At 49.0% G+C, this 21,823-nt stretch overlaps 1 protein-coding gene across 1 annotated transcript; it reads right to left on the bottom strand.

Annotated features, from left to right (window-relative positions):
- Nucleotides 1–17,001: 17,001 nt before the first annotated feature.
- Nucleotides 17,002–20,661, bottom strand: C1QTNF8 (C1q and TNF related 8). The gene is made up of 2 exons (XM_060260775.1): nucleotides 20,430–20,661; nucleotides 17,002–17,555 (listed from the first exon to the last, which is right to left on the bottom strand). Exons 1-2 carry the CDS (start codon nucleotides 20,659–20,661, stop codon nucleotides 17,008–17,010), a joined length of 780 nt encoding a protein of 259 aa, XP_060116758.1. The 3' UTR covers nucleotides 17,002–17,007.
- Nucleotides 20,662–21,823: the final 1,162 nt, after the last annotated feature.

Here is a 21,823-nt window from a genome sequence, read left to right as displayed (position 1 = left end):
GCAATCGTTCATGCCATTATAAATCTGTTTGTACCTAAGGGACCCGATGATTGATGAAAGAAGTTGGATATTCTTCAAAAGGGCACAGAGCAGTCGCCTTCCTGGCTGAGAGAACAAGGCGAGTTCTGGTACAACTTCCCGACCTATAACGGGTGTAGAACCCACAGAGTGGAGATAGCTTGGCCTCTCTCATCGCCAGTAATCCCTGGCATTTCACTCCAGGGTCTCTTTTCCCGTCCTCCTCTGCAACGCCTTCTTCCCACTCACATCCAGAAATACCACCAAGCTGTGCATGTCTGGTTCCCCATTAAAATTAGCTCTTGTGAGTCATCCTCCTTCTCTGATGTTACACTACAGAGAGAGCCCCTCGCCAGTCCCCCTCTGTTCTCTGCATGGCCCACTCCACGCCTCGCAGGGGTGCAGACGCTGTCTCCTTGGCATCGGGAACTGAGCCTCTTGCCTGCAGGGGAAAGGGACAACCTGTAGAGAATCCTAAAATTCACCCCACAGGATTGTCCCTCCAGTTCTAAATTTTCACTTGGTGACTCTGTGGTGTTGCTGATCATGCCAGGACCAGCCAAAGAGCTCACACAAGTGGTTGTTTTTTTTTTTCCAGGTAAGGACACCATGGGGTATTTTGAGAATCTTGCTATCTTATAGGATGATGCAAAAGCAGAGCTTTCTCAGCTGGCTCACTTCAGCATGCCTCAGAGAGAGTGAAGAACAGATTCTGGCTTGGATCCTACAGGCTTAACTTTCTTCCAGAGTAGCTAGAGAAATTTAATTTAATTGTTTGATTGATACCCTGCCCTATCCCGCGAGCAGCCTCAGGGCAGCTTACGACAGGAAAATCAGACATATCAAGATTAAAATAACTTCATGAAACAAATACTATAGAACTGAAGGCAACAGATCATAAAGTAGACAATATTTATTTATTTTATTTTATTCCATTTATATCGTGCCCTCCCTGCAGAAGCCGCCTCAGGGCAGCTCACAACAATAAACATTTACAATTCCGAACTCCAACAGCCAAAACTCAGGCAGCAAAAAACCCCCCAAAGGTCCTTGTTACAGGTTATCTCATGGAGGTGAAGGAATGTCTTGGCTTCTCCAAGCCAGCGAGCACAGCAGCTGCCAAACTTTTTGAGACTTCAGACACCTGTGGAATTCTGACACAGGACAGTAGAAACACTCACAAAATGACTGCTGTAGGAGGTTGAGCCAATCACAAAATGGCTGCTTCGGGAGGTGGAGCCAAGCACATAATGTCAGGGAGAGCACATAAGAACATAAGAGAAGCCATGTTTGATCAGGCCAATGGCCCAACCAGTCCAACGCTATTGTCACAGTGGCCAAAAAAACCAAGTGCCATCAGGAGGTCCACCAGTGGGGTCAAGACACTAGAAGCCCTCTAGACACTAGAAGAGAGGTTGTATATAACTCTAATAGTACCTCTTCAACGTTTCAGGCAGGAGCTGTTTAACAGGATGCACAGCCAATCAGAACTCCTTTGAGGGCAAATTCTCCACCTAGCCCCACCCATTTTCTTAAAACACTTGGTGGGTGCCATGTTGAGGTCTTCTGGTTCTGGCATCTTCCCAGGAGGGAACAGACTTAAGAGGCAATTAGCCAGGCGAGGCCTAGAGTGTCCACTCCGTTTTCCCTTCTTAGCAGTTCTGAAACTCTGGCAAACCTGGTGGTCTAGATCTTCAACTCATTGCCCCTGTCTGGAAGGAGTCATCCACTGGTAAAACTGATGCAAGATGGCCTCCTTCAGTCTTTCAGGCCTGCATTCTGAGATCCAAAGTGAGCCACTGCGGCTGATCTATGAATAGACACCTGTACATAAGCAGTGCTCAGTCGTTTCAATGTTTCCAAGGCAGAAGGAGAACCCTTCACGCCAGCCGATACGAAAGGCCATCAACAAACGACATTTCCAAATGCCAACCATCTCCACACCGACAAAGCAGTGATGAGCCAAAAAACAGGGACCAGACCACTCCATCTCAATGCAACTAGGGACTCTGTTGGGCCCTTCTTAGGAGAGTTCTTGAAGACCGGTTCTGACAGGAAGAAAGCAAAACTCTGAAAAAGCGGAGGGTCTTTTAAAGGGCTTTCGCCTCTTGCTCAGGTAATTGCCAGAAACTGAGAAGGGGAAACAGCTGTAGGTGAACCAGAAACTGCTAGAGAGGAAAATAATCCTACATCTTTTCCTCTCGTTCCCTTGGAATTAAATTTCGGTGCCAACCTCCAAGTGGGACACAGAGAACGACTATCTCCTGACGATGGAGATCTGTTCCCCTGGAGAAAATGGCTACTTTGGAGGAAGGACTCTATGACACTCTAGGCTGCTGAAGCCCCTCCCTCTCCCCAAGCCTGCCCTCCACAAGCTCCTCCCCCAAAATCCAGGACCTGGCCAGTCCAGGTGCAATGGTCAAGCAAGACCTAGACCCAAAGGCCAGCTGGTGGTGGAGAATCATGTGGTAAAGTCCCTTCTTGGGCTATACCACTCCAGAATGCAAATGGAGGGGTCTCATAATTTTTTTTTCTAAGCAAATTGTGTATTCTGGGAAGAAGGAATCTCTCCTGTCTATCACATTGTTTTCCCTAGGTGCTCAGGGTGGCATGCAAGCGTCCATCTTCCTTCAGTTTAGCCTCACAACAACCCTGTGGGATAGGTTAGCCTCCCCAAAGTCAATCAGCAAGCACTGGAACATAGACTCCTTTAAAAGAATGCCATTGAACAAAAAAGACATTCGTTCAGGAGAGAAATGTTGCGGCTGAACCACGAACCAAACCACGAACTGATATGCCACTTTGTGAACTGAACCGGTGTGTATCAGTTTGTGAATCACTGAAAGTCTAAACTGCAGTCCATGCTCACAGTTGCTTGGAAAATTTCTAAAACAGCTGCTCCCACACACTAGCTTCTCTGTCTTTGAATCACCATCGCCCACAATCATGAGAACGTGTGACGCAAGTCTGTGGTAGCATGCCAACTGTGTGTCCCCACAAGTCTCTTCTTCAGATGCTGTTATGTCAACACTGGATATGTTCGTGAGGCAAATTTGGTTCCTCTTTTTCTATGTATTCAGTTGGACACAGCTGATGGCCAAAACAGCATGTAACAGGAAACCAATGCATTCAACAGACTATGTGTTAAATGTAGAATGTTTCAGTTTATAAGGGTAAAGTGACTCTCTGCTGTAAAATTTCTATACTTTCTGTGATCCACTTGAGTGAACAAGCCCTGAGGAGAGATTCTTGTTTGCTTTCCTCAGAAAATTTACCTCAGGTGAGGAATTTTATGGAACCTGGTTACCAAAAAAACGGGTTCCCTCAAAGGGGCAAGGTTTCCCCTTTCACCTCACAGTCTTTGTTTCTCAGAAACTGCCCAGGTAGATTTAGGGTTGCCAAGTTCCCCCCCAGCCCCCCGGCTCTAGCATTTTGGGAGGGGAAAACTCTATGGTACCTATTGCACCATAGAGTGTTCTCTCCCAAACTGCTAGAGCATCTGGGGAAACCATAGAGTTTCCCCAGAAATGCCTAGAGCAGTCGGCGTGCGATGTCACCGACACAATGACATCACTTGCAGGAGTTGTCATCGTCCTGATAGTATCCGGGGAGGTTCCCCCCACCGATCCAGATTGGGGGTTTGGCAACCCTAGGTAGATTTTGTGTTTCTGGCTTTTACCAGAGGGTTTATTTATCGCCTAAAAATAAGCTTTGTCACTTTTGTCACATTGTCACTTTTTGTGTTCTTGAATGTTGGGGAAGGCTTGGCAGAGAGAAAACTGGCCCAGCTCCATCTTGGCACTTTGGTTCATTGCTTTCCCATGAAAGATTTCTAACAGGAACCGATCCCAGGCCAAGATTCTCCCCCAATCAATGGAGAAAGCTTATCAGAACTTCATATGGCTCAAAATGCCATCAAATAGGGGTGGCCAAACTGTGGCTCGGGAGCCACATGTGGCTCTTTTGCATATATTGTGTAACTCTTGAAGCTCCCACCACCCCGTTGGCTGGCTTGGAGAAGACATTTCTCTCTTTAAAACATTTCTCCAAGCCAAACCAGCCAGAAAATTGGAGAATGCATTTAAAGTTGCTTTCTTTCCACCTCTCCCCCCATCTGTTTGCTTGCCTGCCTGCCTACCTACCTTCCCTCCCTCTTTGTGGCTCTCGAACATCTGACATACATGTCTTTTGGCTCGCAAACTTCTGATATTAATTCTATGTTAGGCAAGTTTGGCCACCCCTGATTTTGAATATTAGTTGGTCTAATCAAAGACATCACTTTTCTTTAGTTGTTTCCACACAGTATTTGCATAACATGTCTTTATACACAATTTATACAGTATTGATAAGTACAACACACAACTGATTGATTGATGGATGGATTGAACTCAATTCTAATATTTATTTATATATTAACTTTCACCTGTCTCAGGGGGACTCAAGATGGACAGAAGGAGTCAAGTACAGTCAACAGTGGGACATTTGCTAACCAGTGCATGAGGATTTTAGAAGTCTGGAACCACAAGAAAGAACGGAAGCATAGCATAAGTATTCATGCAACACATTAAGCAGTACAGAAATTACTGTGCAGAAATTAATTTTTTTTTTAAGGTAAAGTCGTTTCAACTCTAGGGTGACATCGCATCATGACATTTTCACAGCAGACTTTTTACAGGGTGGTTTGCCATTGCTTGCCTTCATATCATGACCCCAGAGATATCCCACCACAACTCTGTTATTCCTAGAGGGGGAAAGGAAAGGTCCCCTGTGTAAGCACCAGTCGTTTCTGACTCTGGGGTGACGTTGCTTTCACAACGTTTTCACGGCAGACTTTTTACAGGGTGGCTTGCCATTGCCTTCCCCAGTCATCTACACTTTCGCCCCAGCAAGCTGGGTGCTCATTTTATTGACCTCATAAGGATGGAAGACTGAGTCAACCTTGAGCTGGCTACCTGAAACCAGCTTTCACCAGGATTGAACTCAGGTCATGAGCAGAGTTTGGACTACAGTACTGCAGCTTTCATAGAATCATAGAGTTCGAAGGGACCTCCAGGGTCATCTAGTCCAACCCCCTGCATAATGCAGGAAACTCACAAACACCTCCCCCTAAATTCACAGGATCTTCATTGCTGTCAGATGGCCATCTAGCCTCTGTTTAAAAACCTCCAAGGAAGGAGAGTCCACCACCTCCCGAGGAAGCCTGTTCCACTGAAGAATCGCTCTAACAGTCAGGAAGTTCTTCCTAATGTTGAGCTGGAAACTCTTTTGATTTAATTTCAACCCATTGGTTCTGGTCCTACCTTCTGGGGCCACAGAAAACAATTCCACACCATCCTCTATATGACAGCCCTTCAAGTACTTGAAGATGGTGATCATATCACCTCTCAGCTGCCTCCTCTCCAGGCTAAACATGCCCAGCTCTTTCATAGGACTTGGTCTCCAGACCCCTCACCATCTTCAACGCCCTCCCCTGGACCCGTTCCAGCTTTTTAAAAAGCCTTAAGTTAAGGATCAGAGATATATGAGATTGGTTTGTACATGCCACTCTGTACCATGGGGCTGCTCCAGAAATTAATACAGAACCCAAAAAATTACAAAGATGCATTACAAAGATTTTATGTGGGTTTTACTTCCTTAAAAGATAAATTGGGATTCTTCTTTTTAAAAAAAAAAATTGGGACACTTGTTATTTGAAAAAGCGTTTCTACAGTTTCCCAGAGGGGAACACAAAGGTAGATTTTGTCTCTTTCTTAATAGGAGGAAGTTTACTTATCTGTGCTAGTGGCAATGTTTTAATTAGTTATATTTCTATGAAGGTGATGTCGTACTTGCCCGATTTTTGGCAACATCCATGCCAGCATTAATTAATACATTTCCCAGGAGATTGGAAAAGTTTTTTGGAATTGAGCCCTGCACTTTCCTGGGCATAGCTATCGGCAGAGAGAAGCAAATTTCAATGCAGAACTGTCGTGTTTCTTCGCTATCCCGTCCAGTGAGATTGCATATGATTATTCTTCAGCCGTGGAACTTTCCTTCACACTTCCTGTCATTTCAGAGGCTGCAGACAATTCACACATTAAGCTCCAAGTTATTGTGTTTTGGGTACTCCAGTGCCAAGAGACCAGGAAGTGTACAAACCAATTTCATATATCTCTGATCCTTAACTAAGGCTTTTTAAAAAGCTTCTACCTTCTTGAAGGTGAGCTCCACCATATTCTTACTGTTTTCTCACTGGAAGAGCCTACCCCTGTGCTGTTTTAACCCCGCAGTGGTTAAAATGCAGGTCCCTATAAGTTTTGCCCAGGAGGACTAAAAAGAGCTCATAGGTTGGGGGGTGTTGAAGTCATTTGTTAGGAGGGCCTTATCTGACACAAATGGGACTTTGTGGGGCCAGGCCATGTGTGTCCTAGGAATACGGAAGCCCGATGACAGAGGGCAAAAGGATTAAAGTTTCCCTCCCTTCTCAGACTATTCTCCTTGACAAAGCAATCCCTGGAGTTCTTTTTGCAAAATTCCACTGCAAACCTGTGTCTGCTTCTTGGGGGGTAATGCATGAAATGCCATCAGGTATTTGCAGCATCCCTTAATCGATGTGTCTTAGTTATGAATTTTTGTATACTTTTTTGCCCCAGATTGCCCCTTTCTGGGAAGTCGATTCCTTGTCCCAAAGACTGGAGTTGGGTTTCTTGCTAAAGGCACGAGTTCAGAAATGAAGCCTCACCCCACCACCCCTTCATGATGCCCTTAACGAATGCCATTGTTTTAATTAAGGGAACGAAGCTGGTGCAGAGGATAACACGGACAAGCGCTTCTCTACATTGCTACACCAGCTCTCTCTGCAGATAATAACAGTGGATTTTACTGAGCTGAGCAAAATGAAGTCTTTACAGCAACAAGCAAATGGAATTTGCCACACTTCGGTGAGGAAACGAGTGAATAATTGCCTCAAAGTGTAACACACACAACGCCCCCGAGCTCTCCGTCTTAATTCTCCTTCAAGTGCGTATAAGAAGGCTCTGAGGGGAATGTGTCTGCTGGAAACTTCAAGGGGAGAATAGAGAGTGCTCCGAAAGGAACTGAGCACAGTTCTCTGACTCAAGTGAAAACAGATCTCACCATGCACTTGCGTCGCACCTTAAGCTACAAGCCTTGCAGCAGAGCATAGCTACTACTTATGACTATTGTTACTGATTGGGGGAGTGGGACTCCAGGCTTTCATGCAGGACAGGAAGTGACCCAGAAGAAGCACAAGAACCAAGGTCCAACCCACACAAACATACACAGGACAACAAGCAGAAGAGAAGCAACCAGGCAGGGATCCAAGAAAGGCAGTGTGGGATTGACAAAAGGCTCTAGAGGAGTAGCCAATCAGGGATCCAAGCAAAGAGGCATGGGTTTGACAACAGGCTTGAGAGGAGCAACCAATCAGGGATCCAAGAAAGGAGATGTGAGTTTGATAACAGGGTCTAGAGGAGTAGCCAATAGGGAATCCAAGCAAAGAGGGGTGGGTTAGACCATAGTCGTGAGAGGAGCAACCAGTAAGGGAGCCAAGAAAGAAGGTGTAAGTTTGACAACAGGCTTGAGAGGAGTAGCCAATCGGGGATCCAAGCAAAGAAGGGTGGGTTTGACAACAGGTTTGAGAGGAGCAGCCAATCAGGGATCCAAGAAAGGACGCGTGGGCTTGCTGATTCTGTTTCTGGGGAGCATCCTTCCCAAAACCTGAGCCTCTGATTCCCCCTGAATAGCATTGGGCTGAATTCTCCACAGGGATGTTCCTACATTCCACGGCGTCACTGGTGGCACCGAAAAGTCCAGCTTCCTTTTCTGGTTTCTTCACACTAACAACAGAACAGACACAAAGTGATAGGAATGTTTTCAAATTTACCTCTGTTTTTTGCATCAATTGCATAAAAATATTGCCAAAAATGTCCTAACCAAAAAGGGGAAACAGGCAGAAGGAACATTGGTCTCCTGATCTTACATTAAAGGAATAAAAGCAATAATCATATTCACAGTTCCCAGTTCTGCAGCATTGATTGATGCATTGATTTTAGGCAAAACCATCTGGCGTCCTCTGGGCCACGTCAGGCTAACCTGCTCTAGGCCTCAAGCCCACTGGCAAGGTTTGGAGCACGTCATCACTCTGATAATCCGAAAGGCTTCTGAGCCTCTGTGAGACAGGGCCGAAGACCTCACGGCCTCCACATCCACACCATTGAGCCTGCTGGGAGTCAGGGAATAGCCCCTGGCGTTTGCCCTAATCTGAGATCTGCCAACATTTCTTGGAAAGAGACCCAGTTCCTTCCACCCATCCCTATTTCCCTTTGTAAAAAGAACAAGACAATTTCATCCTGGCTAAAGCCAGCTGCGGATGGACAGTTGCAAGAGCAATTCTGGTCCTGCAGACAATTTGGATTCGATTGCCCGTTCTCACATCGTCTTCCTCTTCACCTGCCATGCCGACTTCCTTCCTCTTTCCCAAGCCTTACCCCTGCTCCTTTCTTGGAAAGGCTACCTGATTTCCAGCCCCCTTGATTTTTTCTAATCCCTTCCAGGTTCTTCACCGCTGAACTCCGATATCATTGCTCTTTTCGCACCAGGGGTTGTTTTGTAGGAAAAATCGGTGCTGGAGCTCATTAGCATATGCTATCCCCCACCAGCAGCCAAAAGCAACTCAATGCAAGAAAGGAGAGCCCTGGGTGAGCGAGGCCTGCTTGCGCTGGCTAGAGACCCAGCCAACCCTCGCTCACCTGGGGCTCTCCTTGGCCACCCCCCTCCACAGTCAAAAGGCCAGCAAGCCACCTGCCGCCCAAAATCACATAAGAAGTGGAGAAAGGGTGGTGCAGGCTTCTCTAGGGGTTAATGAGGGCTGCTGGGGATGTGGCAAAGCCCCAGGTGCATGGCTGGCTGCCCGCTCTCCTAATCCAGGGATTGTTATGCAGCTGCACCTACTATTCAATGGACAAGGTGGGGGGAAGGAGGAGGGGGAACCCTCAGAAAGGTTCAGGAGCTGTGCTCCTGTGAGCTCCTGATGAATTCAAGGCCTGGTTAGCACCCTCTTTAATCCCCCCCCCAGCCCAGAGTCCTCTTTAGAACTCAGTTCTGCGTTGACAATACCTGACGGGATGATGATGATGATATTGGATTTATATCCCACCTTTCACTCTGAATCTCCAGGTCTCAGAGCAGCTCACAATCTCTTTTACCTCCCCCCACACAACAGACATCCTGTGAGGTGGATGGGGCTGAGAGAGCTCTGACATAAGTGGCCCTTTCAAGGACAACTCCCGCGAGAGCAATGGCTGACCCAAGGCCATTCCAGCAGGTGCAAGTGGAGGAGTGGTTAATCAAACCCAGTTCTCCCAGATAAGATGGGGGTAGGGTTGCCAGATCCAGTGTGGGAAACTCGTAGAGATTTGGGGATGGGGCCTGGGGAGAACAGGGACCTCAGTAGGGTACAATGCCGCAGAGTCCACCCTCCAAAGCATCCGTTTTTTCTAGAAAGGGAACTGACCTCTCTAGTCTGGAGTTGAGCTGCAATTCTAGGGGATCCCCAGGTCCCACCTGGAGGCTGGCATCCCTAGACTCATCCTCACTGAATTAAGACAAAAACTCATTTGAGAAATGCAGCACTGATTTGTCAAACTTCTGGATTCCCTGATGAAAGCAATTCCCCCCCCCACACACACACACACACATTGGTTGTTGCTAGAATTGCCAATCCCCAGTTTGGAGGTCCTCCCCCCGCTTCAGGGTTAGCTGGCATTGAGGAGGGGAGGGAAATGTCTGCTGGGCACTTCATTATACCCTATGGAGATAGATTCCCATAGGGTATAATGGAGAATTGATCTGCGGATATCTGGGGCTCCAGAGGGGCTATTGAAGCAGAGGCACCAAAATTTCAGCATATCCTCTCCTTAAACACTCCCCAAGTTTCAAAAAGATTGGACCAGGGAGTCCTATTCTATGAGCCCCCACGGAAGGTGCCCCTTTCCTCCATTATATCCTATGGAAGGAAGGCATTTAAAAGGAGCAAAACGGTCCCTTTAAATGTGATGGCCAGAACTCCCTTTGGAGTTCAATTGCTTTTGTCACACCTTTGCTCCTGGCTCCACCCCCAAAGGCTCCTGACTCCACCCCCAAAGCCCCCAGATATTTCTTGAGTCGGACTTGGCAACCCTAGTTGTCGCTCACTCTGAAAATGTTGTCGACAGCAATCGAAACATGCCGGGAGTGAAGAGCATCACACCAGAGATACGTTTGTGATAACATCCAAGATTAAGTGTGCCTTATTAACATTTCTCACAGTTCCCTTGTTCATTATTCTCTTGGTGTCCTGCCCATCCGCTAAAGAAAGTTTCCATACAAATGCAGGTAGGAGGCTGCTTTTGTGTGTGTGCGTGTGTTGTGGGTGTGTTTGGGGGGGGGGGAACCAATCCAGAACCTCTCACGCTTCAAATGAAAATGGAGAAAAATTGTGAATGAAACCCAGGCACCGAGACACCAGCTGCACCGTTGGCATTTTGAGATTAGCAATACCCTCACCGCTTTAATGAAAAAAAGCCATCTCGGACATAAGCCGAGTAAGCAGCCCTCTAATAATCACCTCCCTTATCACAGATAACGGGGATTAAACTGAGGTCTTCCCATCTTGGTTTGCTGGCAGAAAACAAGTTCTCACTTGACTGGCCAGCCTGCTTTTGGTCTCTGCAGCAAATTGGAATTTGATTCAAGGACTTTGGCATCACGAAAACAACACTGAAACTGGCCTTATTTTAAGTCAAATGCGGCATTGTCTGCTCTGGCTAGCAGTGCCCTCTGGGAAAGGGGTGCAGTTTCTCATCTTAAGAATGTAAGAGTAACCATGTTGGATCAGGCCAATGGCCCATCCAGTCCAACACTCAATGCCACAAAGTGCGTCAAACCCAGGTGCCATCAGGAGGCCCACCAACGGGGCAAGAGCTCCAGAAGCCCTCGCACTATCACCCCCACAAGCACCAAGAAGTCAGAGCATCACTGCCCCAGAACAGAAGAGAAGCCCTGTTGGATCAGGTCAATGGCCCATCCAGTCCAACACTCTGTGTCACACAGTGGCCAAAACCCACATGCCATCAAGAGGTCCACCAGTGGGGCCAGAATTCCTCAAGCCCTCCCACTCTTGCCCCCCAAGCACCAAGAAGTCAGAGCATCACTGCCCCAGAACAGAAGAGAAGCCCTGTTGGATCAGGCCAATGGCCCGTCCAGTCCAACACTCTGTGTCACACAGTGGCCAAAACCCAGATGCCATCAGGAGGTCCACCAGTGGGGCCAGAATTCCTCAAGCCCTCCCACTCTTGCCCCCCAAGAACCAAGAAGACAGAGCATCACTGCCCCAGAACAGAAGAGAAGCTCTGTTGGATCAGGCCAATGGCCCATCCAGTCCAACACTCTGTGTCACACAGTGGCCAAAACCCAGGGGCCATCAGAGTTCCACCAATAGGACCAGAACTCCAGAAGCCCACCCACTGTTGCCCCCCACCCCAAGCAGCAAGAAGACAGAGCATCACTGCCACAAACAGCGTGTTCCATCTGTGGCTAAGAGCCACTCATGGATCTCTGCTCCATCACCTGCTTCCTTCCCCCTTTGACTGGAAGTGCTGGGGATCAAACCTGGGACCTTCTGCACACAAAGCATATTCTCTGCCACAAAGCCACTGCAGTTCCCTAGGACTGTTCCCTGGAGGAGTGAGGGGAACATGTCAGCAACAAGCCAAACTCCAGCTACCACAGCTCGCTACAGACACAGCCTATGATAGTTCATCAGACAGGTGTCTGAGGTGAGATTCCTGCCTCATCTATAATTCCAGTGGATGAGAAACTCAGCTAATTAAAGGTGTCACTCCGTCTCCCATAAACACCTTTTGGTTCCCCGTGTGAAATCACGGAGGTTGCTAAGGAAAGCGTCGGCTGGTTTTCTACAAAGAAGGGAAGACAGGCAGGTGTCGACGAGAAAAGCAAGCTCAGTGCATAAAGTTCGAGACGCAAGCCTCCGTGTGGCACGCACCGATGTGCTGTAGATTCCAGTGACTCATCTTTTGAAGAGAGGTAGGGGGGAACAGATGGGAGCCATGATCCAGCAGAACAGGTATCAGTTCCCCCGAACACATCAGAGAATCTAACATTTGCAATGAGGCCCTAACGAGGCTGAGAGGTGATCTGATCACCACCTTCAAGTACCTGAAGGGCTGTCATAGAGAGGATGGGGTGGAATTGTTTTCTGTGGCCCTAGAAGATAGGACCAGAACCAATGGGTTGAAATTAAATCAAAAGAGTTTCCGGCTCAACATTAGGAAGAACTTCCTGGCTGTTAGAGCGGTTCCTCAGTGGAACAGGCTTCCTCCTTGGGAGGTGGTGGGCTCTCCTTCTTTGGAGGTTTTTAAGCAGAGGCTAGATGGCCATCTGACAGCAATGAAGATCCTGTGAATTTAGGGGGAGACATTTGTTCATTTCCTGCATTGTGCAGGGGGTTGGACTAGATGACCCTGAAGGTCCCTTCCAACTCTATGATTCTAAGAAACGTTGTGGCAGGAGTTGAGCTTTTGGGAGTCACTGGTCTCTGAAGAAGTGAGCAGCGGAGACTCACAAAAGCTCCTTCCCTGTTGTGAATTCTGTGAGTTTTTAAGGTGCTCCTGGACTTTTGTTCTTTTCTACTGTTTCAGACAGACCAACAGACTAGTTGTTGTAGATTTTCCGGGCTGTATGGCCATGATCTTGGCATTGTGAGACGTGACGTTTTGCCAGCAGCTGTGACTGGCATCCTCAGAGGTGTAACCCAGAAAAGTGAAGTTCTCTCTGGGTCAAAGTGAGAAGAAGTTGGTAGGCGTGTAATTTAAATCTACTCAGGCAGGTGGGGTAGGGTTGAGTCATTGTCTTGTAGGAGCTTCCTGGGCTGTGAGATGCTAATGGAGGAGCTTTCCTGAGGGGGTTCTTTTGTATATGGATTGGCTATTGAAATTCTAATCTTATCTGTAGTGCTGTTGTAAGCTGTAGGGCATTTTGTGTTTTTCAGGACTGGAAGGCATACCCTATTCAGTTTTAAACTTCATTCATTCCTGTTGAAATTGTGTTTAGAGATTTCAATGGCTTCCCTGTGTAATCTGACATGGTAATTGGACTAACCATCCCTATAGAAGGGTGTTTTCATTAAAGAAACTAGTCAGGTAAACATGGGGGCCATTTTGTCATATTTGCTAATCCACCTTGAGCCAGTGAAAAAGGTGGACTATAGATGAAGATAAAGAGGAGGAGGGTTGGGGTAGGTTGGGTTGGGTTGGATGGAGGCAGGTGGAAGAGAAAGTTGCCCGCTCCTTCACAATGGGATTCTGTGCCCATCACCGGATAGGAAAGGAATTGTTCAGCAACTAGCTGTAGACCAGGGGTGTCGAACATGCAGTTCGAGGGCCAAACCAGGCCCCCGGAGGGCTCCTATCAGACCCCTGAGCAATTGGCTGTCATCTGCTTCCTTCTCCCTCTCTCTTGCTTCCTTCTGCATATTTTCTCCATTGGCTGAGGCTTCTCCCTTCGGGATGAAGGGGGGAGGAGGAATAGCTTGCTTTGCCGGGCTCTCTCAATCGCACAGCAGAGCTACTGAGCCAGGCCTCTCTTCCTTCTATTGGCTGAGGCTTCCCCCCATCCCCTGGGGAAAGAAGGAAAGAACCAGAGCTTCCTTTGCCCAGTTCCCTGGATCCAATTGGAGAAATACGAAGAAAGCACCTTTAAAACCAGTGAGTGCTAATGTTTTAAGTATGTTCGAAGTTTTTTTAAATATACATTTGGGTTTGTTTGTGTTCTTTATAAAATTTATATCTCTGCTACCTAATCTTAAATAGGTACACACATGGCCTGGCCCGACATGGCCCGGCCCGACAAGGTCTCATTTATGTCAGATTCGGCCCTCATAACAAATGAGTCCGACGCCCCTGCGCAGACAGTTTCATTCTGGGAAGAGAAAGGGTCAGAGAGGCCTTCCTGAAACAGTGTCTCCGCCGACCCAATCTGAATCGGAAAGGGAGAATGGAAACTGATTTCTCTGCTTCCCCTGGGCAAAGTCCGCTGGGTTGTTTGGGGCTTCTCGAACCTGCCCGACTCCAAAGCTGCGGCTCTGTTTGCTTTGCCGGGGTTGGAGCCCTCGGGGAGACAGCCTTCCATTAAGATTACCTGTTGCTGGGCATCCTTATCTGCCGTGACTCGGCTGCCGGCTTCTCTTAATCATTAGAGACAGAGAAGAGTTCGGGAGCAGAAAATTGGGCAAAGTCAGAGAGCGTCGGGGATGGGGGCCGGATGGAGCGTTCGGAAACGTACTGTCCTGGTTCGGTGGAAAGTGGAAAGTTAGACATGAACCCAGTTAAAGAATGTCAGGAAGCAGGTGCTGCTGCTGGGAGAGACATTTCTCTTCCTGACGGTCTGGAAATCTTCTGCCTGCCAGACTGGACTCTGCCGGTAGAAGACTGCTTCGGGAAGCTGTAGGTGAAGAGTGGGCTGTAGCTCAGTGGGAGAGTACAGGTCTCACTTGAAGGAGAAGAGAAGAGATTGGATTTATATCCCACCCTTGACTACCTGAAGGAGTCTCAGAGCGGCTCACAATCTCCTTTCCCTTCCCATCCCCACAATAGACACCCTATGAGTTAGGTGGGGCTGAGAGAGCTCGGACAGAAACTGCTCTTGAGTGGAACAGCTCTGAGAGAGTTATGACTGACCCAAGGCCACTCCAGCAGCTGCAAGTGGAGGAGTGAGGAATCAAACTTGGTTTTCTCAGATAAGAGTCCAGGCACTTAACCACTATCTTGAACTGGCTCTCACAGATTCCGGAGATCCCTCCCACGTTCAGTCCCTGGCATCTCCAAGATCTCCACTAGCGGGTGTCAAGGACGGTCCTTCCAGAGTTGCCAACCCTCCAGGTGGTGGCTAGAGATCTCCCAGAATTAAAACTGATGTCCAGATGGCAGCGATCAGTTCTCTGGGAGAAAATGGCTGCTTTGGAAGGTGGAGTCTCTATGGCCATACCCTTCTGAGGTCCCTCCACAAGCTGTGCCCCCAAATCACCAGGAATTTCCCAACCCAGAACTGGCAACCCTTGGCCCTCCATTCCCCAACACTCTGGGGGCCAGACGCAGGCCAGATTCCCACCCCCTCCCCCCCGGTTGCCAGCTCCTGGTTGGGAAATACCTGGATATTTGGAGGCAATAGCCTGGGAGGGTGAGCTTTGGGGAAGGGCTTCAGTGGGCTACAATGCCATAGAATCCACCTTCCAAAGCGGCCGCTTTCTCCAGGGGAGCTGGCAACCCTCACCCTTCTCCTTCTTCCAGGGCTCCTGAGTCTTCACACGCAACGACAATGGGATGTACCACTTAGAACTGGCCATAAGTTCTGAATTCCCTTCTGTGTACAACCCACCCCGTGTACAACTGACATCTCCCTGCAAACAGAAAACTTGCACGGCAGAGGGAAAGAGCAAAGAGCTGGTTTTCTGCTTCCAAGAACTTGCCTTCTGACATATGGCAGCATTTGGGAATGTGAGGCCCACCAGCCGCAAGAAGTGATACAGTCCTCTCTCACTTCATTGTTTCCGGTGTGTTCTAGGACCTCAAACCAGTGTGTTCTTCTCCTCTAGGACTGTTGTGTTCTTCTTCTCCTTCCCTTGACCCCTTAGACTCATTGGCGTGCTCTTCTGAAGCCCTTCCTCCACGTTTCCTGCTCCTTTCTTTGCCCGGCCATAGATGGTCCTACCCCCTTCAAAGGCCCTTTCGGACACTGCCTGTCCTGCCCAAGACATTCCATTTGTGGTCAAATGCCTCCTTTCCTAGACATTTCAAAATTATGCTTTTGGGTGGGGGGCCACACGGTTCCCTTAGCACCAAGCAACTGGCTTGCTGTCGAAGCAGATGACAATAAGAAAGTTTAGACCATTCAAGCAAAACTTTTTTTCCCATTTAAATGTGCTTTTTCTTCCCTTTTGCATTTCAGGGCAGGGGGGCTTTTCTCCTTTTTGCAATTCTTTGGGAGGGGGGTGCATTTTCTCTGAAGCCGTAGAGACCAAAGCCAAAGTATTCTTTTCCCTCTGAATTTTCCAGCAACGAACCAGAGAAGGAACATATACAAAAGACACTGATCGATCACAATATTCCTTTAATGCTATTAAACTTAGACATGTGGAACGTCATATAGATGGATGCTTAGCTCAGAGCAGGCAGGGGACTACGAAAGCAAAGGAACCCCCCTCCCCCCCGCCCCCAAATGGCATTTACTGGGTCAGATCCAAAGATCACAGAAGAAAGACCTCAGCTCTCTGAGAGCTGAAGACTCACTCTGTGGAGAAATACCGTACACCGTTCTGCGTGCCCCATCTCCACAAGGATATCACAGAGAGTGGAAGGGGCAACTAGAAATGACCAAAGGCCTGGAGCAACTTCTCTAAAGGGGTTTGGGGGCCTTACAGTATGGAGAAAAGATGTCCAGTGGTGGGGCATGACAGAGGTTGCAAAGATGATGCTGGAAGTGGATAGAGAGAAGTTCTTTCTCCCTGTCCCAGAGTACTAGAACCTAAGGGAGTGGGCCTATGGAAGCAGGACAGACTGAAAGAAAATTTCTTCTTCAGATATGCACACCTGCCTTGTGGAACTCACTGCAACAAGACATCAGGACAGCTACTAGCTGAGATGGCTTTGGAAAGGGACGTAGACACATTCACAGAGGCCAGCTCCACCAGGGGTTAAATGGAACCTCCAAATTCAGGACAGGGGTGTTGTCTCCGAGGCTTTCGGTATGAAAAATCATGAGTACATTCATCCCAAGTACCAGTTATGGGTGCAAACATAAGGCCACTTACTCTATGATAGCCCTGCCGAGTGTCTCTTGGATGCCGTGTAGGCAAGCAGATTTGTACCAGCTAACATAACAGTGCAACATCTGAAGAACATCCATCGGTGGCGGTGGCTTCAATCCAGAAGCCATTCATTCTACGGCTGGCTTAATTAGATGTCCGTTGAAGGTGATGTAGACGTCGGACTCCTCGCTGTAGATGGCGTTCTCTCTCTCCCTCTTGAACATCCGCACCCAGACCTCATCCCCTTCCTGGAGATCCAACATGAGACTCTGGCTCTGCATGATGCTGCGTTCGCTGGGCTGGGAGTACAGGATGGCCGCTGGGGAGTCGTTCTTCATGATGTGGAGGTAGGTCTCCTTGTAGTTCCAGGTGTGGACGTTGAGGTTGAAGAAGTAGACCCCGGCTACGTAGCAAAAGAACTTCCCTGTGAACATGTTGAAGTGCTTGTAGAGGTTGACGAACTCCGTGTCGAAGGTGACGTGCTGGTAGTAGTCCAAGCTGTGGAGGGGTTTGCGGCGGCCCACGGAAAAGGCCACGTAATACTGCTTGCAGGAGTGGCCGGGGGGCCCAAGCTGACCTTTCTGCCCTTTCCAGCCATTTAAACCCCGTAGGCCCGGATGCCCTGCTTTGCCCTCCGGACCCAACAGCCCTTTGGGCCCCATTTCGCCTTTTTCACCTATGGAGGCAAAGAGAAGTCGACAATAGGGGGGGGAGGAACATCAGGGTTTTTATTTGCAGCAGCAACTCCTTTGTGAATTAGGCCACACCCCCTGATGTAGCCAATCCTCCTGGAGCTTACAGTAGGCCCTGTACGAAGAACCCTGTAAGCTCTTGGAGGATTGGCTACATCAGGGAGGTGTGGCCCAAGGGTGGAATTCTAGCAGGAGCTCCTTTGCATATAGGCCACACACCCTGATGTAGCCAATCCTCCTGGAGCTTACAGAAGACCCTGTACAAAGAGCCCTGTAAGCTCTTGGAGGATTGGCTACATCAGGGAGGTGTGGCCCAAGGGTGGAATTCTAGCAGGAGCTCCTTTGCATATTAGGCCACACACCCTGATGTAGCCAATCCTCCTGGAGCTTACAGAAGACCCTGTACGAAGAGCCCTGTAAGCTCTTGGAGGATTGGCTACATCAGGGGGGTGTGGCCCAAGGGTGGAATTCTCGCAGGAGCTCCTTTGCATATTAGGCCACACACCCTGATGTAGCCAATCTTCCTGGAGCTTACAGAAGACCCTGTACAAAGAGCCCTGTAAGCTCTTGGAGGATTGGCTACATCAGGGAGGTGTGGCCCAAGGGTGGAATTCTAGCAGGAGCATATTAGGCCACACACCCCTGATGTAGCCCATCCTCCAAGAGCTTACAGGGCTCTTCGTACAGGGCCTACTGTAAGCTCCAAAAAAGAGCCTTGTAAGCTCTTGGAGGATTGGCTACATCAGGGTGTGTGGCCTAATATGCAAAGGAGCTCCTGCTAGAATTCCACCCCTGGTGTGGCCAAATATTCAAAGGAGTTCCTGCTATTTAAAAAAAGCCCTGGAAAAACTTATTTTTGAAGATGGCTATGAGCTGGAGCGGAAGTTTTGTTTGCACCACAACATAGCCTTGATTTTCAGCATTGGACTCCACCATGGGACTCGAGGGGTGACAATGAAGAGGGCAGGGCCACTGGGCATAGGCAGAGTGCCCTTCTCTCTCTACTGCAAGAACACAACTAGCCTAAAGCTTGATTAGGGCCACAAGCTTGAGACTGGTTCACTTTTCCCTTGCGAATCACAGACTGATTTCCCACTAGCCTTTTGCCACTCTCCTCTTCTCTGCCAGATTTCACACTATCTGCCCCGGGGTTGCAACTCACTCTGCTTCTTTCACACAGCAAACAAGACCCTCTAAAAACCAGTTTCTGTTTGCTGTGCGAAAGAGGCGAAGTGAGCTGCAGCCCCAGGGTAGAGAGTGTGAAATCCGACAGAAGCCCCGCGGAGAAGAGGAGCGTGAGAGCGGCAGAAGGTTAGTGGAGAACTGGTCCTCGTTTCCTTGAACTTCGATATTTGGATCTGGATGCCATAATCCATTCCATTAAAAAGCCATGGGCCGGTGGGGCCTACAAAAGTCTTACCCACAGTTTCCTGCATGCACATTTCATTGGGAGGTGCCAAAGTCATCTTTTAAGGTGAACATGACCTTGTGAAGCAGGCCAGATTTGGAGGAAATAGCGTTGCCAGGTCCTCCCAGGGCCACCAGTGTGGGATGGAGAGGTATAGTTGCCAGATTGGAAAACTCCTGGAGATTTGGGGATGGGGCCTGGGGAGGACAGAGATCTCAGTAGCGTATAATGCCATAACGTCCATCCTCCAAAGGATCCATTTTCTCCAGGAGAATGGATCTCTGCAACAGGGGGGCCTGTGGGGGCACTGCCCCCTGGCTCCCAGGCAGACTCCGGGTTGCAGTCTGCTTTTTTCCCATTTCCATTTTGCCGTGGCTGAGCCAGCACAGTGTCCTCCGTGACAGCCAGAGCCCGGAGAGCTGAGCAGGTCACGGTACATCGCGGCAAGAAAATCAACAGGTGGAGAGGAGGGAGGCAGAGGAAGCCATGTGGAATGGGCTGGGGGGGGGGCGCAGATGGAGCTCCTGGCTGCAGAGTGCCAGGGTGGGAGAGAGGGAGGTGGAAGGAAAACCCCCTGCTTGCATGCAAGGTGAGGTCCCTTCTTGACTCCAAAGTTTTAGGCTTGGCTGCCTTGACTTGGCCACATTCAGAGCCGTCAGCTTTTGCCCCCGTTGCAGAAAGCTCCTGAGAAGCGGCAAGCCCCGCGGTGCCCCCTGACATTTTAAAGAGCCCCCCCCCCCAATTTGTAAAATCCTGGCTACAGCCCTGTCTGTAACCTGGAGGTTTCCAGGAGACCTCCAGAGGCCACCTGGACACTGGCAGCCCTCAACAGGTTTGGGCGGGGGGAGAATTTCAGCAGGGTCTAATATCGTAGGAAGAGTAAAGTGTAATGACCGGGGAAGGCAGTGGCAAAGCACCCCATCGAAAGGTCTGCCGTGAAAACGTGAAAGCAGCGTCAACCCAGAGTCAGAAATGACTGGTGCTTGCACAGGGGACTACCTTTATCGTTCTTTTTTGAATTGAACTGTAGAATTCACTGCGAGCGGAGGTAGAGATGCCCACAAGCATAGATGGTTTTAAAAGGGGGCCAGTCAGATGGCTCCAGGTTGACTCAGCCTTCCATCCTTCCGAGGTCGGTCAAATGAGTCCCCAGCTTGCTGGGGGGAAAGCGTAGAGGACTGGGGAAGGCAATGGCAAACCACCCCGTAAAAAGGTCTGCAGTGAAAACGTTGTGAAAGCAGCGTCACCCCAGAGTCGGAAACGACTGGTGCTTGCACAGGGGACCTTTCCTTTCCTAATATCATAGAGTCCACCCTCCAAAGCATCTATTCTCTCCAAGTGTAGTCTGGAGAGGAGCTGTAATTCTGTGGGATCTCCAGGTCCCACCAGGAGGCTGGCATCCCTAAGAGAACCAGCTCTTCCGATGGAGAATGAACGGGCCACTGCTCACCTTTCAGGATTGTGATGTCTACCGTGGGCCGGATTTTGGGCAGCGAATAGGCGGAGTCGCTCGTCATCCGGATGTATCGGGAGGAGGTGACGGAGCCCGGCTGCTCTGTTGAGTCACAGCATCGCACGCAAGAACCCCTCCAGGTCTCCTTCTTTGATGAGGCTTTTTCTCCTGGCAGGAGGCTGGCTTGCAGGGAAGAGGCCACAAAGAACAGCAGAAGGACAGCACGCATCTTCGCCTGGCGGAACCGGAGAGACAAGGGCAGAAGACTTTTTTTTTTAAAGGGAAAGAAATACCACCATTTGGCCATGGAAATTGTACCTAAGGAATGAGAAGTCTTAAGTACCTCTCATGGACCATCCCTCTAGAGAAGGTGGTGTCAAACACCTCCTTCAGCAGCTATTTTGTGAGTGCGCCTACTACCCAGCGTCAGAATTCCAAAGGTGCCCACGGGCTCAAAAAGATTGGAGACTCCTGCTATACTCCTTTTAAAAGACTCTACCAACTGTAAACTGGGGTTCCTCAATTATGCCTTGAAGTGGCTCAGTGGTAGAGCATCTGCTTGGGAAGCAGAAGGTCCTAGGTTCAATCCCCGGCATCTCCAAAAAAGGGTCCAGGCAAACAGAAGTGAAAAACCTCAGCTTGAGTCCCTGGAGAGCCGCTGCCAGTCTGAGTAGACAATACTGACTTTGATGGACCAAGGGTCTGATTCAGTATAAGGCAGCTTCATATATCATATATATAAAGAGGCATAACACTGAATGTTCACTCTGCGCAGATGAATAATCTACCACTCTGCCATGGAAGATTTCCGGGTGAGCCACGCATGGCGCATTCACACACACTAAATAACGTGCTTTGCGATTGGATTTTTACTGCACAAGAACAGCCAAACCCACTTGAGGCCAGTCTCCATGGGGATGCACCCATCATCTCAGCCCAACCTACCTCACAGGGTTGTCATGACCGTTAAACGGAGAAAAGGGAATTGGCTTGGAGAAACGTCGGCGGAGGGGGTGACATGATAGTAGTTTACAAGATAATGTGTGGGATAGAGCAGATAGAGAAAGAAGTTCCTTTCTCACAATACAAGAAATCATGGACATTCAATGAAATTGCTGAGCAGTGGGGTAAGAACTGATAAAAGGAAGTCCTTCACCCAAAGGGTGATTAGAACGTGGAATTCACTGCCATGAGGTGGTGGCGGTTACAAGCATAGCCAGCTTCAAGAGGGGATTGGATAAACATCTGGAGCAGAGGTCCATCAGTGGCTATTAGCCCCAGTTTATCATTGGAACTCTCTCTCTGGGGCAATGAGGCTCTGACTTCTTGGTGCTTGGGAGCAGAGGGAGGGCTTCCAGTGTCCTGACCCCACTGATGGACCTCCTGATAGC

Source organism: Heteronotia binoei, chromosome 20 (assembly GCF_032191835.1).
Source record: "Heteronotia binoei isolate CCM8104 ecotype False Entrance Well chromosome 20, APGP_CSIRO_Hbin_v1, whole genome shotgun sequence".
Classification (NCBI taxonomy): Eukaryota; Metazoa; Chordata; class Lepidosauria; order Squamata; family Gekkonidae; genus Heteronotia; species Heteronotia binoei.
Note: the sequence above shows the minus strand (reverse complement) of the source record. Positions and strands in the feature narration are given on the sequence as shown.